The following is a 15182-nucleotide window of genomic DNA, read 5'->3' on the forward strand; positions in this document are numbered from 1 at the left end:
CTGGCCTGGCCTCCTCCCGCCTCCCGCCCACCCTCCTCCCTCCCTCAGGCCCCGGCGCGGCCAGACGCCGTCCAGCAGCCGAGAGCCCTTTATCAGATAATAAATAAGTCGGCTGGAGCCGTCCATGTCAACGTCTTGGCGGGCCTCGCCGGGCACTGCAGGGGGGGTTGCCCGTGATGGCCTCCGCGTGTCCACTGAGGCCCAGTCACCCCCACCCTGACTCCGTTCAGCCCTGCCGAGACGCATGTGGGTGAGGGACAGGGCACTGCAGCCTCCCGACCTCGGGGGCCCCCGGGCCCTCTGGCCTCTTGTCTGCCCAGACGGGTCCACATGGGGGCTGGGGCCCGAGGGAGGCTCGTCAGCCTCTTTCTGGGTCCCTGTCCACACAGCAGCCCCTGGCAGTCGCTATGAACTGCCCCCAGGCTTGTGGCAGAGGGAAGAGCCGTGAGGGGTGTGAAGACACCCCTCCCTGAGACTGTCTGTCCCCCGTGTCTGGTGGCAGAACAACGGTGTCTGCGGTGACGGGCCTTCTGGTCTGGAGCTCTGCGTGCGTGGCTCTGATGAGGGCCTTGTTGTAGTGAAAGGAAACCGACCCTCCACCCGGCCCCGTGGACGCTCTGGGGTCCGGCACGGCCAGGCCAGTGCAGGCGTGCGGGGTGGTGCTTGTCCGAGGGCCCAGGGGGGAAACCCACTTCCCGTGTCCAGCCAATGCGTCGCTGAGCACTGCAGCCAGAGGGCAGACAGGCACGGCCAGCGGGAGCCTCTGCTGACCGTCCAGGACCGACGTGTGTAGCCTGACCAGGCGGTGGTGCAGTGGATAGAGCGTCGGACTGGGGTGCGGAGGACCCAGGTTGGAGACCCCGAGGTCACCAGCTTGAGCGCGGGCTCATCTGGCTTGAGCAAAAGCTCACCAGCTTGGACCCAAGGTCGCTGGCTCCAGCAAGGGGTCACTCGGTTTGCTGAAGGCCCGCGGTCAAGGCACATATGAGAAAGCAATCAATGAACAACTAAGGTGTCGCAACGAAAAACTGATGATTGATGTTTCTCATCTCTCTCCATTCCTGTCTGTCTGTCCCTATCTGTCCCTCTCTCTGACTCACTCTGTCTCTGAAAAAAATAAATAAATAAAAAATAAAAAGCTGCATAGGTGATTAAAAAAAAGAACGACGTGTATGTGTGCACGTGTGTGCATGTATGTGTGTGCATGTATGTGTGTGCATGTATGTGTGCACACGCGTGCGTGTTGGGGAGGCACTGCCTCTGCTTTCAGACGCGAGCTGGCAGGACTGTCCCTGGGACACGGTCGGCCGGCTGCTGCCCTGCACCTGGAGTGAAGTGACCAGTGAAGGAGAGGGGCCCGCCCGGTGGGGAGAAGGGCGCCCTGTGAATTGTTCTGGCTCGAGAACCCCTGGTGGGGGTCCTGGGCGCCCCCTCTTCTATCCCCCTTGTGTTCCATGTGTCGGCTTCCCCAGCAGGGTCTTCTCCTTCCCCAGGACGCCGCAGCCCAGGGTGGACTGGGTGGACACTCTATGGGACGGGCAGGGACGGTTGCAGGTTGGGGCGCCCCGAGGGGCTCCCTAGGCGGCTGGGAGGGGATGTGGGGCCCAGTCGAGCTCCCCTTTCCACCCCGTCACTGATAAGGGGTCCCAGCCCCCCGGGGCCTGCCAGCCTCCCGCATCCTGTTGTTTGTGACCAGCAGGCAGAGCCTTGGGGGGCGGGGGCGGGAGGAAGAGCTGCAGGAAGGGGGTGCCCGCCGGCTATATTAAGGCTGCAGGTCCTGACAGCTTCCGGACTCAGAGGCACTCAGAGAGAAAGGTTTAAATTTAGCAGCCACGCCCATTGCCAGGGATGGGGGGACTCAGCCTCCCTCATCCCGGACACATCCTTAAAAATGACAGAAAAAGGTGGGAGAGATGGCTTCTTCCCTCTTGGGCAAATTCACCTCCATCTGTGGGGGACCCTGCCCCATTTGCCTACCTCGCAGTGGTCGCCTCCAGGAAGCCTCCTCGGGTTGCTCAGCGCCAACCACTCTCGCCAATACTGGGGGGACTCCCAGCCCCACGGCAGACATACGTGTGAGCTACAGACCCAGCCGCGGGCACGTGGCACCCTCCCTCACCCTCAGATGGAGAAACTGAGGTGCTGACAGAAGCCACTGGGCTCCCCGATGGTGACACTGTGTGGTAAAGACGCTGTGCTGTGCCCTCCACGCCAGGGGCCTCCTGTGGGCTCCGCTCGCCGTGGCCCGGTGCCTCGTGTCAGAGGGGGAAGGGCAAGCCACGGGGTGGGCAGCACGGAGCTTCCCTTGAAGGGGGAAGGGGCGCTGGGCGAACCCTTCACCTCCCTGTGCCTCAGTTTCCCCACCGTGAACAAGAAGCCCATGGACAGAAGGACGAGGAGGCAGCCAGCTCTCTGCAACAGCGGTCTCCCCATCCGGCCACCGGGCAGCTGCACCCGGGCACAGCCCCACAGCCGCGGCCTGGCCCCTCTCCTGTCCGGTCCACTGCGGAAAGTCCTGGTCGTGAACTCCCGGACAGGCCCGGCCCCAAGGGGTTCCCTCTGCGGCCCCTACAGGGACCCCTGGTGAGCAGGCAGGTTCCCAGGCCCCGGCCATCACTGGTCCGGCCCTGAGATGTTGCGATGAACTGGCTTCTGGTGTGTGTGTGTGTGGGGGGGGTCCTGCAGCAGCTCTGCACACGGGGGGAGGGGTCCCCCCAATTCACAGAGGAGGGAGAAGGCTGGTGGCCACCTCTAAGGCATTCGTTCTGTTTGTGAGCAGCATCTGGTCTTCAGACGCCCCGAGGGGGCCCTGGCGTGACCCACCGTGGCCAGCGGGGTCCAGCAGGCTGCCCCCCCCACGACGCATTTCTGAAAGGGATGGTTTGCATGTTGGGCCGGTTACTACAAGGCCGGGAAACCGCAGGTGAGGGGGAGAGGAAGGTAAAACCAGGGTCTTTATTTTGCATATTTTCTTAGGGCCTCATTTGTCTTAAAACAAAAAACAAGACACCACGTGGAGACTGGGACAGCTGCAGGTGAGCGGACCCCTTCTGCTCGCCGGTGCCCGGGGGGACAGAGTGGCCCAGTGGCAGTGGGCACACAGCTCTCAGGGGGCTCACCAAGTTTAAACGAGTTTTGGATCAAGCTGGGAGTTGGGGGGGGATAACTTTCAATGGGAAGGCTTTACATTAATAAAAAAACAAAAACAAAAACCAGTTTCTGACTTCCCTGGAAAACTTAGGTCTTACGGGTGACAGGCAGCCCCCCGGTGGAAGTGACGGTGGCCTCTGGGCAGGGTGCACCCCACACCCCTCCACTCCCTATTGCCTCCCCGCCCTCAGGCTGTGTGAGTGTCCGTCCATCAACTCCCGAGGGCAGAGTTGTGTCCAGCCAGCAGGACCAACTACTCTGCCGTCTGACCTGTGAGGGGTTTCCGCCGGAGAAAGGGGGTACGGCTAGTGACCGCGGGGACAAGCGGGGCGTGTGCACGCCCTACCAGCAGCTCGTGGGTCAGAAGGGAGCTCAGGTGCCTCCCTCTGCCCATCAGAGATGCTCACGCACACAGGCTGGATCAGGACAAGGCCCTTTATCTGACCCTCAGGGAAAACCGTCCAGACGCACAGGCCCGCGAGGACGGCGAGGTGGAGGGCTTCCGCTGGGGGTGGCATCCTGCGCCCTGGTCCCCGTCCGTCCTCGTCCCGTGCTCGGAGGGGGAAAGTCCTCCATGCTGTTGTTCAGCCGCTTTGGCCTGGCCTTGGCCGTCCACTTGTGGTCCTGGTTTTACAACAAAAGGTTCTTTTTTTTCCCCAAAAGTTGCAACCTGGAAACATGGCCAGGGCAAGGGTCGACAACAGGACTCAGGTTGGCAGCGGGCGCCTCTGGCCAGCCTGGGGGGGGGGTGCCGGGGTGGCGTAGAGCCTCGTGCGGCATCGGGGTCCCTCGCTGGGTGTGGGGGGCTCAAGCCCCTGTCCCTGCAGCCTTCCTCCCGTGCCAGGGCCTGACCGCTGAGGGGTGTCCCACGCCTCGAGACGGCTGGCAGCTCCTGTCTCTTCTGGCGGTGGATCCCCCAGTGCTGGAGTGACACAGGCAATGAGGTGGGTCCAGAGGGTGCCCGGGGACCTAGGCCAAGGCCAGCGCACACCAGGCCTCCTGGCGCAGGGCCCCTCCGAGGCCAGCTTGGGGGCCCAGGGCCATGGAAGGGAAGGCGAAGTCCTCCGGCTCGAATTTGAACTCCAGGTGGCTGGGGGCCAGGGGGTCGTCCGTCTGGCCGGAGGCCTGCAGGGAGGGCAGGGTACATGTGTGTGAGAGAATGCGGGCGCACAGCGGCCTCACCATGGGGACAGCTGGGTGACCTCACCCTGAGGAGTCTCCTCACTCCTGGAACGGGGTGGGGGGGACCCCTCGTGAGTGTCGCTGTGATAACACACGCGGGGCTGGCTACCCGCCCGCCTCTGTCACAGGTCAGCTCTCGGTAGCCTTGACCGACAGTGTGACCAGCCCTGAGCTCCCAGGAGAGGCCTGCAGGGACTCTGACCTGGCCAGGGAGCCTGGGCTTCCCGAGACTGGTGCCCCCTGGGAAGCAGCTCTGGGCACCCAGCCCACCCTGCCCGCCTTACCTGGGAGGTGACACTGGGCCCAGGGCAGGTCGGGGACGCCAGGCTGGGCTTGGGTTTCAAAGTGGCCGCGGAGCTCTCAGGGTTGGGGACAGAGGACGGCCGCGAGGCGGTGGCGTTCCCTGTGGACCCTGGGAGGGAAGGTGGGGTGTTTACAGACGCTCTCACACGGCGGGCGGGCGAGGGGGCTGCTATGGCTTCTTCAGCCCCTCCTGCCTCACCGCTGGTGAGCTCAGGCCCCTCCTCCAGCCAGAGCTGTCCCGGGACAGAGTGCGGGCACTGGTGGTCCAGGGCACAACGTTTGCGCCAAACATGTAAATCTCTAATGGTGGAATGTCAGACGCTCAACATGACTCCATAGGGAGGCTACGAGCCCCACCAGAGGGTCTGCGGGCGATTCCAGTGGTTGGGCGGTTCCAGGCCCCCGCCCCCAGCACCCTGGTGGGCCCTGGCCCTGCACCTGAGGAGCCCTTGGCCTTGGTGACATTCTTAGGCTTCCGTTTCCGGGTCTGGATGCTTTCTTTCTTCATCGCCAGGGGCCGAGGCACCTGCCAGAGAGGGGCGGGGGTGGGTGGCGGCTCCCTCTCCTTGCTCACCCCGGGGCCCCTGCACGGCCACCTGCCCTGACCCCAGCCCTGAGCTGGCCACTCCTGGAGCCCACGTGCCCTTGCAGCCGTGTGGGGAGACTGCCGGCCCCTGGGCTTGGAGCTTTCCTCCAGGCGGGTGGAGGAGCTGTCTCACCCCAACCTCCCAGAGCTGTCAGGACTGGGGGGAACCCTGGGGGTGCAGAGGCCAGACTACGTGTCCAACCTCTGACCCCCGTCTGAATGGCGGTGGGCAAGCCACAGCGCCGTGATGAGCCTCAGGGCGCCCCTCTGCAGCATGGGTCTGTCAGTAACAGCGTGTGGGGTGGTGTGTGTGACGCTCCCCCCACCCCTCCTCCACTCTCCCCCCCACCCGCCCCCTCCACTCTCCCCCTGCCCGCCCTCCCTCCCTCCCCCCCCACCCGCCCTCCCTCCACTCTCCCCCACCCGCCCTCCCTCCCTCCCTCCCCCCCCGCCGGCCCCCCCTCCACTCTCCCCCCGCCCGCCCCCCTCCACTCTCCCCCCGCCCGCCCTCCCTCACTCTCCCCCCCCCCGCCCTCCCTCCACTCTCCCCCCCACCCTCCACCCCCCACCCTCCCTCTACTCCCCCCCCCGCCGGCCCTCCCTCACTCACCCCCACCCCCCCACCCTCCACCCCCCCCCCTGCCCCCCCTGCACTCACCCCGTGCAGCTTCGTGTAGAGCCCGCAGGCGTTGCAGACGGGCTCCCCGTCGGCGTTGCGCCTCCACAGCGTGGTGGTGGTCGTGTGGCAGTTGGTGCAGCAGAGGCCGGCGCGGCGGGCGGAGGACTGTGGGACAGGGAGGCCAGTGTGACCCGGTGCTGGGCTGGGGCCCAAGGCTCCGGGCTGCTGGGCTGGGCGCAGCCAGAGGAGGAGGGAGGGGAGTGGAGACCCAGACTGGTGGGCGGCAGGTCCAGCTCCGCGTGGGGGCCGCTGAGGAGTGTGAGGCTGTGCTGGGCCCCGGGCCCCACGATCCCAGTGAGGGCCGCTGAGGAGTGTGAGGCTGTGCTGGGCCCCGGGCCCCACGATCCCAGTGAGGGCCGCTGAGGAGTGTGAGGCTGTGCTGGGCCCCGGGCCCCACGATCCCAGTGGGGGCCGCTGAGGAGTGTGAGGCTGTGCTGGGCCCGGGCCCCACGATCCCAGTGGGGGCCGCTGAGGAGTGTGAGGCTGTGCTGGGCCCCGGGCCCCACGATCCCAGTGGGGGCTGCTGAGGAGTGTGAGGCTGTGCTGGGCCCGGGCCCCATGATCCCGGCACAGGTGGCTTAACCCTCAGGACTCGGCTTCCCCGTCAGCGAAACGGGGACGGCGTCGTACCCACCGCAGGCCTGCTGCAGGGTCAGGATCTCACGGAGACGCCGTATTTCTACGATGGAGAGGCACCTCTGGAGGTCAGGCCCCGGGCTGGACGTCTGGAGACCTGTTCGTCCTACGGACACTTGCCTCCCAAGACCTTGACCTCAGCACGGTCACAACTCAACAGCTCTGCACCGGACAGTGGGCTGAAGGTTCCGGATCATGTCAGAGCAGGACTGGGCCCCTCTGGAAATGCCCCCGAGGCCTGCCTCCTTCCGTGCCTCCCAGCAGAGCTGACCCCAATCCTGCAGGCCCAACGGGGGCCTCAAGTGTCCCTGTACTTGGGTGTCGTGCCCAGCAGGGCCCAGACAGCACTCACTCCAGGGTTCCTGAGAGAGCGGGCTGGCGGGCTCGGGAATGGGGACCCAATGTGGGCAGAGAGTCCTGAGGGGTCCTCCCATCAGCTCAGGGGGTCCCCCAGCTCTGGGGCCCCGTGCTCCTCTCTCAGCATGGATCCCGTTCGACTCACACATTGGTGTTTGGAGGGGGCTCACCACCCACAGCCTGGGAGCTCCAGGTGACCTGTGCCAGACACAGGGCCCCCCAAGGCACCTCGGATCCAAAGCTCCTGCCCACATCCCGGCAGCACAGCCTGCTGGGGACCCCCCACCCCGGTACCTGCCCCAGGTTTTGTCCCGGGTGCTGCCGCCCTGTCTCTGGACGACCCGGAACTTGTCCCATCCTCTCCTCTGTGTGCACTGCCTCTGCCTGGACAGGTCCCCGGCCCTCCTCGCCTGGGCCGCAGGGATGCAGGTGTCAGAGCCGTCATCCCCACGGCAAGTCCACGAGGACCCCGCTCTCAAAACTGTCCCATGGAGGCTGTCCCCTCCTTGGTACTGCTGAGCCCACGACACAGCCCGGACGGCCATCTATCTGGAGATGACCAAACCAAACTGCACGAGGAACCTGACCTGGGTTCGGGGGGGTCTGCAGACAAGGGCTGGTCCCCACCGGTCTGCCCTTCCGCAAGGACTGAGGGCAGGCAGCCTTGCTGACCGCCTGCTTCCCCAAGGCTGCGCTGGGCACTCAGGGGCACAGGCTTGACTCGGGGACCTGCCCCGAAGCCTCCGTACCAGGCATCAGCCGTTCACGAGAAAACTCAAGCCCTGAAAACGCCCCTCCCTGGGAAGCCTGGGACCACAGCCTGCCCTTGTCTAGAAAACAGCTGCTCACGCTGGACACGAGGGTCTCCCCTTCCTGCCCCCTCCCCTGCCATCTGCCTCTCCGGTGCCAGGAGCTGTGCACATGGGGAGGTGCCCTCCGCAGCAGGTGGTCTGTACATGTGGGGAAACAGCCCTCCCAAAGCAGACAGACCCCGCCCCCTCCGCCCCGGAGTGTACAGGACACCTGGAAACTGTATCGGAATCTTTTCCCAGTGAGCACAAATCTAAAAGACTGGAAATTAAATTAAAATTAAGAAAACAGAAAGAAAAAAAAAAGACCTAAGCAACCGTGAGAAAAATCCCCCAAGGACACGCTGTGGGGACACATCACCCAGCCTCTCTGCCTTCCTCCCGTCCGGCCAGCAGCCTAGTGGTCACTCTCAGGGCCTCTCTGTCTGCCTTCCTCCCGTCCAGCCAGCAGCCTGGTGGTCACTCTCAGGGCCTCTCTGTCTGCCTTCCTCCCGTCCGGCCAGCAGCCTGGTGGTCACTCTCAGGGCCTCTCATCACCCAGCCTCTCTGCCTGCCTTCCTCCCGTCCGGCCAGCAGCCTGGTGGCCACTCTCAGGGCCTCTCATCCCCGAGGACACGCTGTGGGGACACATCCCGAGCCTCTCTCTCTGCCTTCCTCCCGTCCGGCCAGCAGCCTGGTGGTCACTCTCAGGGCCTCTCATCACCCAGCCTCTCGGTTGCATTTTCCTTTCTCTTTTTTCTGGTCTGTTTTGTTCAAAAGAAGGGAGACTTCAAAGGCTGCTGGCCGCAGCAGAGCCGCCCGGAGCTCTGGACCATCCGAGGGAGTCAGGCCGGGGGCAGGACAGTGCGAGGCAGTGGGGGGCGGGGGCGGCTGTCCAGTGGAGAAGCCTGGACCGGGAAGGGCTCCGAGGGCCAGGACAGCACGCTCCATGCGGAGGGACCCTCTGGGAAGGTTAGCCTCACACCTACGGAGACACCGCCCCCCAAAATGGCTCCTATCTCCCACGGGTGGGGGGGGGCGTCTAACCTGATAAAAGTCATTGAGGGCAAACTGTGTGGGGAGGAGGGTCTGCGGGGTGGGGGGCTGGTGAGCGCTCGGGGCCCCAGACAAGGTCCGATTCCCTCAGCAAATTCAGCACTGACCACTTCCCAATGAGCCGAGGACCCCTGACCTTGGCTGTGGGGGGGAGGGCACCTGGAGTTGCAGTGCACCCGGTCTACGGACCAGCTGGCGGAGGGGGAGGCCCACGGGGATCGGGGACTCCCCTCACAACTATCCCCCCTGCGCACCTGTGCCGATGCAAACCTCAGGTCAAAGGTGCGTCCTGTCCTGTCCCCGGGCTGCGAATGACTAAGGAGGCACCGGGGACAGCTTGCAGGGAGCCGGGACCTGCTTGTTATTGTCACATCCCTGTATTCTTGGTGACGAGCTTCTAGGGCGTTGGTGACCATTTCAAAGAAAGTTAGGAGAAGTTCTTCCTCGGGAGGCCCCTCCTGGGAGTATCAGGTCTGGCCCCACACAGGGACAGCAAGGCGCTGAAGAGGGGGGGTACGTCTGGGGCCACTGCCAGCCCCACCATGGCGGGGAGCCGTGCGGACAAAGCTCAGGTTTCAGGGCCCTCTGAGAACCTCAGGCTCCACGTGAGCCGGGCACTGCCGGGACCCTCTGAGAACCTCGGGTTCCATGTGAGCCGGGCACTGCCAGGACCCCCTGAGAACCTCGGGTTCCACATGAGCCCGGCACTGCCAGGATCCTCTGAGAACCTCGGGTTCCACGTGAGCCCGGCACTGCCAGGACCCTCTGAGAACCTCGGGTTCCACGTGAGCCCGGCACTGCCAGGACCCCCTGAGAACCTCGGGGTTCCACGTGAGCCCGGCACTGCCAGGACCCCCTGAGAACCTCGGGTTCCACGTGAGCCCGGCACTGCCAGGACCCCCTGAGAACCTCGGGTTCCACGTGAGCCCGGCACTGCCAGGACCCCCTGAGAACCTCGGGGACCCTCTGAGAACCTCGGGGTTCCACGTGAGCCCAGCACTGCCAGGACCCCCTGAGAACCTCGGGGACCCTCTGAGAACCTCGGGGTTCCACGTGAGCCCAGCACTGCCAGGACCCCCTGAGAACCTCGGGGACCCTCCGAGAACCTTGGGGTTCCACGTGAGCCCGGCACTGCCAGGACCCCCTGAGAACCTCGGGGACCCTCCGAGAACCTCGGGGTTCCACGTGAGCCCAGCACTGCCAGGACCCCCTGAGAACCTCGGGGACCCTCCGAGAACCTTGGGGTTCCACGTGAGCCGGGCACTGCCAGGACTGGCCGCAGGGCAAGCACTGAGGCCGCCCTCCCTGAGCCCCGGGTGGGAACCCCAACACAAGTGAGAGTGGAAGAGACAGAGACTTCCCCCGACCCCTGCCCCACTCGGCAAACACTTCCTGGGCGTGGTCCTCCCTTCCACATTCAGGTCTGCATGGCCCTGGACACAGCAGTGACCAGACTGCCCACCCTCAGGGCCTGTGGCCTTGCGTAGATGAGTGGTCACACAGGGCCCTCCACCTTAGCAAGCATCTTAATTACCCCGTGTCCCCCGGACAAGGAAACCGAGGCCTCACCAGACCACGTGCCCGCACTCGGCCTGCCCACAGAACCGGCCACAGCTGAGCTGTCTAGTTTAATCTTGACCACACGGCAGGGGGACAGTTCCTGAACTCAGCTCCCAGGGGAACTGGGCCAGAAGACCCAGGACAGGGGCAGGGCGCCCGGCAGGCCGGAGGGACCCATGGAACCCTGAGGTGGACAGTCCTGGTCTGTGTCCAGCCTGCAGGCAGGCTGTGGGCCCAGGGACATATGCTCTGGTTGTTGCTGTGAGGATAAACACCGTGGTCTCAGCAGCCCCGTCTGCCCACCCCCGAGTCAGGAGGGGGGCCTGCAAAAGGCAGACACAGCTTCTTGTCCCGATGACCAGTGTGTCCTTGGCACCCAGCTCAGGGCCTGGCACAGGGGGAGGGAGCGGAGTCGGAGGAGGGGGCCGGCCTGCTGCCTGGGGTCTGGAGGTCTGGGCTGCAGCCCCCCGGGACCCTTTCCCCTCTTAGTTCCCCCTTAGCTCCCCATCAGTGAGGGCCACACCAGACACTGGCCAATACAACACACCCGGGGGTGGGGTGGGGCATGATCGCAGGGGCCGAGACCAGAATGTGGGGTGATGCGGACTCTATGGGGTCCCCCCTCTCTCTCTCTGAAACAGTGTGGGTAGAGGAAGGTTGGGGGAACCACAGAGCCCCAAACTTCAGGCCCGAGCAGATGGAGGACACAGCAGCTACCTCGGAACTGCCTGCTTCCTGCCTGCCCAGTCTGGGGCCTGGGGGCCAGCCCGATGCTCCCATAGCCAGGGGGGAATGGGGGGCTTAGGTTTCCAGAGAAAGCCAGCTGCCGATTCCTCTCCCCACTCCCAGCTCCAAAAACGGTGCAGGCAGGCTGGCTGGGGCACCCCACAGCGCCCGCCAAGGACCAGCCCCTCTCCACCCCTGCCAGGGCCTGATGCACCAGAACCGGCCAGAACCAGCCAGAACCGGCCGACCAACCCAGACAGGGCTCATACCAGCGTTAGACCGGGAGGCTCAGAAAGCCCCAGCGCAGAACCCTTGCCCAGACCTCGCTGGGAGCCACTGTGCCTCGCTACCTTTAGACTGCCCTTAGGAAACCAAGGAGACCCTCTCGCCTGTTTACAAAACAACCTGAACGTCCAAGTCTGTCTGTGGAATGGTACGGAGCCAGTGACCTTACACCTTTGCACAGCCTCCAGGGACCGTGCCCTGCTGCTCCCCCCCAGCCGGGGGCAAAAGCCAGGCTCCCTGTCCCCACTGTCCCCACTCCCACCCAGCCACAGGACCGGAGGAACCAAAAGTGAAACAACCGAGAACAATAAACCAGGCAAAGGTCCGGCCCCCTCTCTGCAAGGTTTGGTAGAAAGAGCCCACCGGGTGGGCGACGTGGGGGGGGGTTAAACCCAACACCCCCTCCCGTGCCCTCCAAGCAGCACCCAGCCAGCAACCCCACCCATTGCCAGGTTCCCTCGCACCCCCCACTACCTAGCCAGACAAAAAGTCACCACGCCATCTTCAAAGCCGAAGGCAGAGCCCCCAGGTGGCTGCTCTTCTCCCTCCCTGTCGGGCGAGACCGCACTTCCTGGCAGACCCACAGAGCCCACCATGGGACCACACCCCAGCCTGGAGCTCCGGGGTCAGGCCTTCTGTCCCTTTCCGCCCTGGCAGTGGGCTGGGTGCTGTCCTTCTGGCCAGGGCCTGCCCCCCACCCCCCAACCCTGACGTGTGGGTCTGGGGTCTCCAGTCTGGGTCCCAGGAGCCCCGGCCTGCCCTCCAACCCTGACATGCGGGTCTCGGGTCTCCATTTCCGGTCCCTGCCCGGCTTGGTCCCAGGAGCCCCGGCCTGCCCCCCACCCCCAACCCTGACGTGCGGGTCTGGGGTCTCCAGTCTGGGTCCCAGGAGCCCCGGCCTCCCTCCCTCCCGCCTACCCCGCCGTCTGGCGGACCCGCACTCACCAGGCGCTTCTGGGGCCGCACCAGCGGCCGGTTGACCCCGTTCATCTTGTGGTAGAGGCCACAGGCGTTGCACAGGTAGTGGCCCGTGCCGTCCCTCCGCCACAGCGGCGTGGACAGGGCCCCGCAGTTGACACACTCGCGACCCTCGCCCGGGAACTCCTCCAAGAAGTCAGACGCTGCGGGGGGGGGGGGGGGGAACACACACAGCTCTTGGGACCGGGCTCTAACCCCTCCCTGGAGCCCGAGAGCGTCTGAGGCACTTTCTTCCCTATCTATATATATTTTTGTGTGTGCCTTAGGTTCATTTTATTGTAAAATATATTTTATCTAATTTTAAGTTCACATACTGTAAAAACTTGTGCAAAATCAAAACACTCCTTAAGGTTAGTTTTATAAGGGGGGGGGGATTCACACACTAAAACCTCAGGGAGGAAAATGGAGAACAGCCCCCTCCACCCCTGCAGCCGGCATCCAGCACCACCGTGGGTAACTTTAATCTCCTGGGGAGGCGGGAGGGCCAACACTGGCACAGGGAGGGGGTCGAGGGCCTTGTCCTCTGTAAAGAGGGCAGATCCGAAGGCGCCAGACCTCAAGTCCCCACAAGGTCCAGGGGCCTTACTGTCAGTGGGGTTGTGGCGGTCATCACGGGAGGCAGCTCAGTGCGGCCTCCACTGGGCACTGGGAGAGTGGGAGGGGTGCGCGCACAGGACCCCCCGGCCCTCCAGACCCCGCCAGACGTTGGCGACGCCAGGGCGGCGGCTGGCCGGGTGGGGGCGGGGTGGGGATCCATCATCGCCCAGCCGGGGTGGCCACGGAGGCCGAGCCACCCACTTCCTGCGTGGAGGAGGCCGCGGCGGAGCCAACAGGCAGGCCTGAGGTGAGGCGGTGGGGCTTCGCCCGCGGGACAGAGGGCCGGAGGGGGGCCCCACGAGCAGCAAACGGAGGCAGGGCCCTGAGTTCCCGCCAGGGGCGAGAGAGTGTCGGAGGCCCTGACTCCACAGGAACAGGGTGGGGTGTTCCCAGCTTTATGGGCCTGAAATCTGATTATCCAGATTTATAGCCCGGCAGGCATCGGAACCAGGTCTCAAATTAGAATATGTAAACATTCTAGAACTGAGACGAATGTGGCGGCTTACGTAAATAAACCGCTGTTTTGAACTTGATAAAAAATCACTTCCAACGCTTTCCATGAAAATGGTTGACCGGAGGCTGTTATCGGCACCTCCCAGAATGTTGGGTACGGGGAAGAAAAGGGAGACGCGGGGACTCCGCAGTCTTCTCGTGTGGAGAGAGTTCAGGACACAGGTTTCTCCTCTTGGGGCGGACGAGGGTGCGGCAGACCCTGCGTGTCCCGAGGCGCGGGCCTGCCCGCTGGCCCGGGGAAAGCTCTGCGTTTCGTATGGTGCGGGCTGCTCCCGGGGTACGGAGGGGAACCCAGCCCCGCACTCACCCAAGGTGGCCCTGCGGCCAGGGAAGCCGGCCGAGCGGCCCTGGAGGCTGTGCAGGACGCTGCCCTCGAAGGGTCCGGGGGCCCAGGACGGCGCGACCTCGGTGCTCACGTAGGCCGGGTACGCGGCGGGGTACGAGGCGCCCACAGGCCGCCGGAGCGGGGCCGGGTACTGCTCGCGAGCCAGCAGGGAGCTCTGGTAGGCGCCGCCGTCCCGGCTCCCGGAACCGCCGCCGCCGCCGGGCCCCGGGGGACTGTGTGCGAAGGAGAAGGAGGCGGCCCCGCCGGGCTGAGCGGCCGGTGCGTGCGGGCTGCTGGAGCCGAAGGCTGACGAGTCCGCCGGCGTCCAGCCGGGGTGCGCGGCGAGCGCGGAGGGCTGCGGGCCCGGCTCGCACGTGGGCAGGTAGGGCAGCACGGCGGGGACGCGCGTGGACGGCACGAACACCGGGGAGCCCGGGCCCGGCGCGTGCAGAAAGGCGCCCGAGTCCGCGTAGGCTGCCTGGCCGGGGCTCGGGGCCAGTGCCAGGCTCTGGTACATCCTCCCGGGCGCGGCCTGGACCTGCGGGGAAGAGAGACGGGCGTTGAGATCAAGGGCTCGGTGCGCCCGACCCACCGCCCGTGCTGGTGCCCGGCAGGGGCGGCCACTCGGGTCGTGCTTCCTGCTCCTCAGCCTGGCCGTCTGGGGGGAGGGTCCCGGACCCACGGGGGGGGGGCAGAAGGACAAGCGGCCCCGGCACAGGCTCACCTCCACTCTCGGGTCTTCCGAGGTTCCCAGGGCCGGCACGACCCACGCGCGTCCGCAGGGTGCGAAGCCTGGGCGCTGGGGTCCCGCCGCGACGGGGGAAGGCGTCGGGCCGGGGAGGGGCACCTGGGCGACAGGCCAGGCTGGAGCACCCACCGGCCCGTCGCGAGGACCCGAGGGCGTGGTGGCTTCGGTGGGCCGGTGACAGGCGCTCTAGAGGCTGGGAGCGCGAGCCGCGCGGTGCCGCAGGGAGTCCCGCGCGCTCCAGCCTCCTCCCCGCTGCCCCGCCCCGGCACGCCCCCGCCGCACCGCCCTTTCCCGCGCGGCGTCCTCCCCTCCCTCCCTCCCCGCGGGGTCAGCCCTGGGGCTGCGGCCATGGCGCCACGTGACCCGCGCAGTCCCGGCCCGCGGGACTCGGCGGGAAAGGCAACGAGGGCGCACGGCGCGTGGGCACCCAGTCTGAGTGCCGGCCAACGCAGGCGACAGGAGCCGGACAGGGCTTGGTGCGCCCCCGGGGTAGTTGGGGCTCGGACACTACTCTAAATTTGTCCTGGGGATCCTCACTCCTCCTTCCTCGCCAGCCCCAGGTTCCGCAAGGCTGGCCTGGTGTATGTTCCAGTGTCTGTGGGTGAGTCCGCGGCCCAGGCCCACCGCGCTCACGGACACGCAGTGCTGGGTCCGTCATGGCACCCCTGGAGTCCCGACCCAGCGCAAGGATTCGGTTTCCGTGGGGACCACCC

At 65.7% G+C, this 15182-nt stretch overlaps 1 protein-coding gene across 1 annotated transcript; it reads right to left on the reverse strand.

Annotated features, from left to right (window-relative positions):
- Positions 1–2945: 2945 nt before the first annotated feature.
- On the reverse strand, positions 2946–14669 carry GATA5 (GATA binding protein 5). The gene is made up of 7 exons (XM_066235535.1): positions 14446–14669; positions 13704–14259; positions 12254–12429; positions 5880–6005; positions 5074–5161; positions 4617–4744; positions 2946–4275 (listed from the first exon to the last, which is right to left on the reverse strand). The coding sequence occupies exons 2-7, from the start codon at positions 14236–14238 to the stop codon at positions 4120–4122; spliced, it is 1209 nt and encodes a 402-aa protein (XP_066091632.1). The 5' UTR covers positions 14239–14259; positions 14446–14669; the 3' UTR covers positions 2946–4119.
- Positions 14670–15182: the final 513 nt, after the last annotated feature.

Source organism: Saccopteryx bilineata, chromosome 6, assembly GCF_036850765.1.
Source record: "Saccopteryx bilineata isolate mSacBil1 chromosome 6, mSacBil1_pri_phased_curated, whole genome shotgun sequence".
Lineage (NCBI taxonomy): Eukaryota > Metazoa > Chordata > Mammalia > Chiroptera > Emballonuridae > Saccopteryx > Saccopteryx bilineata.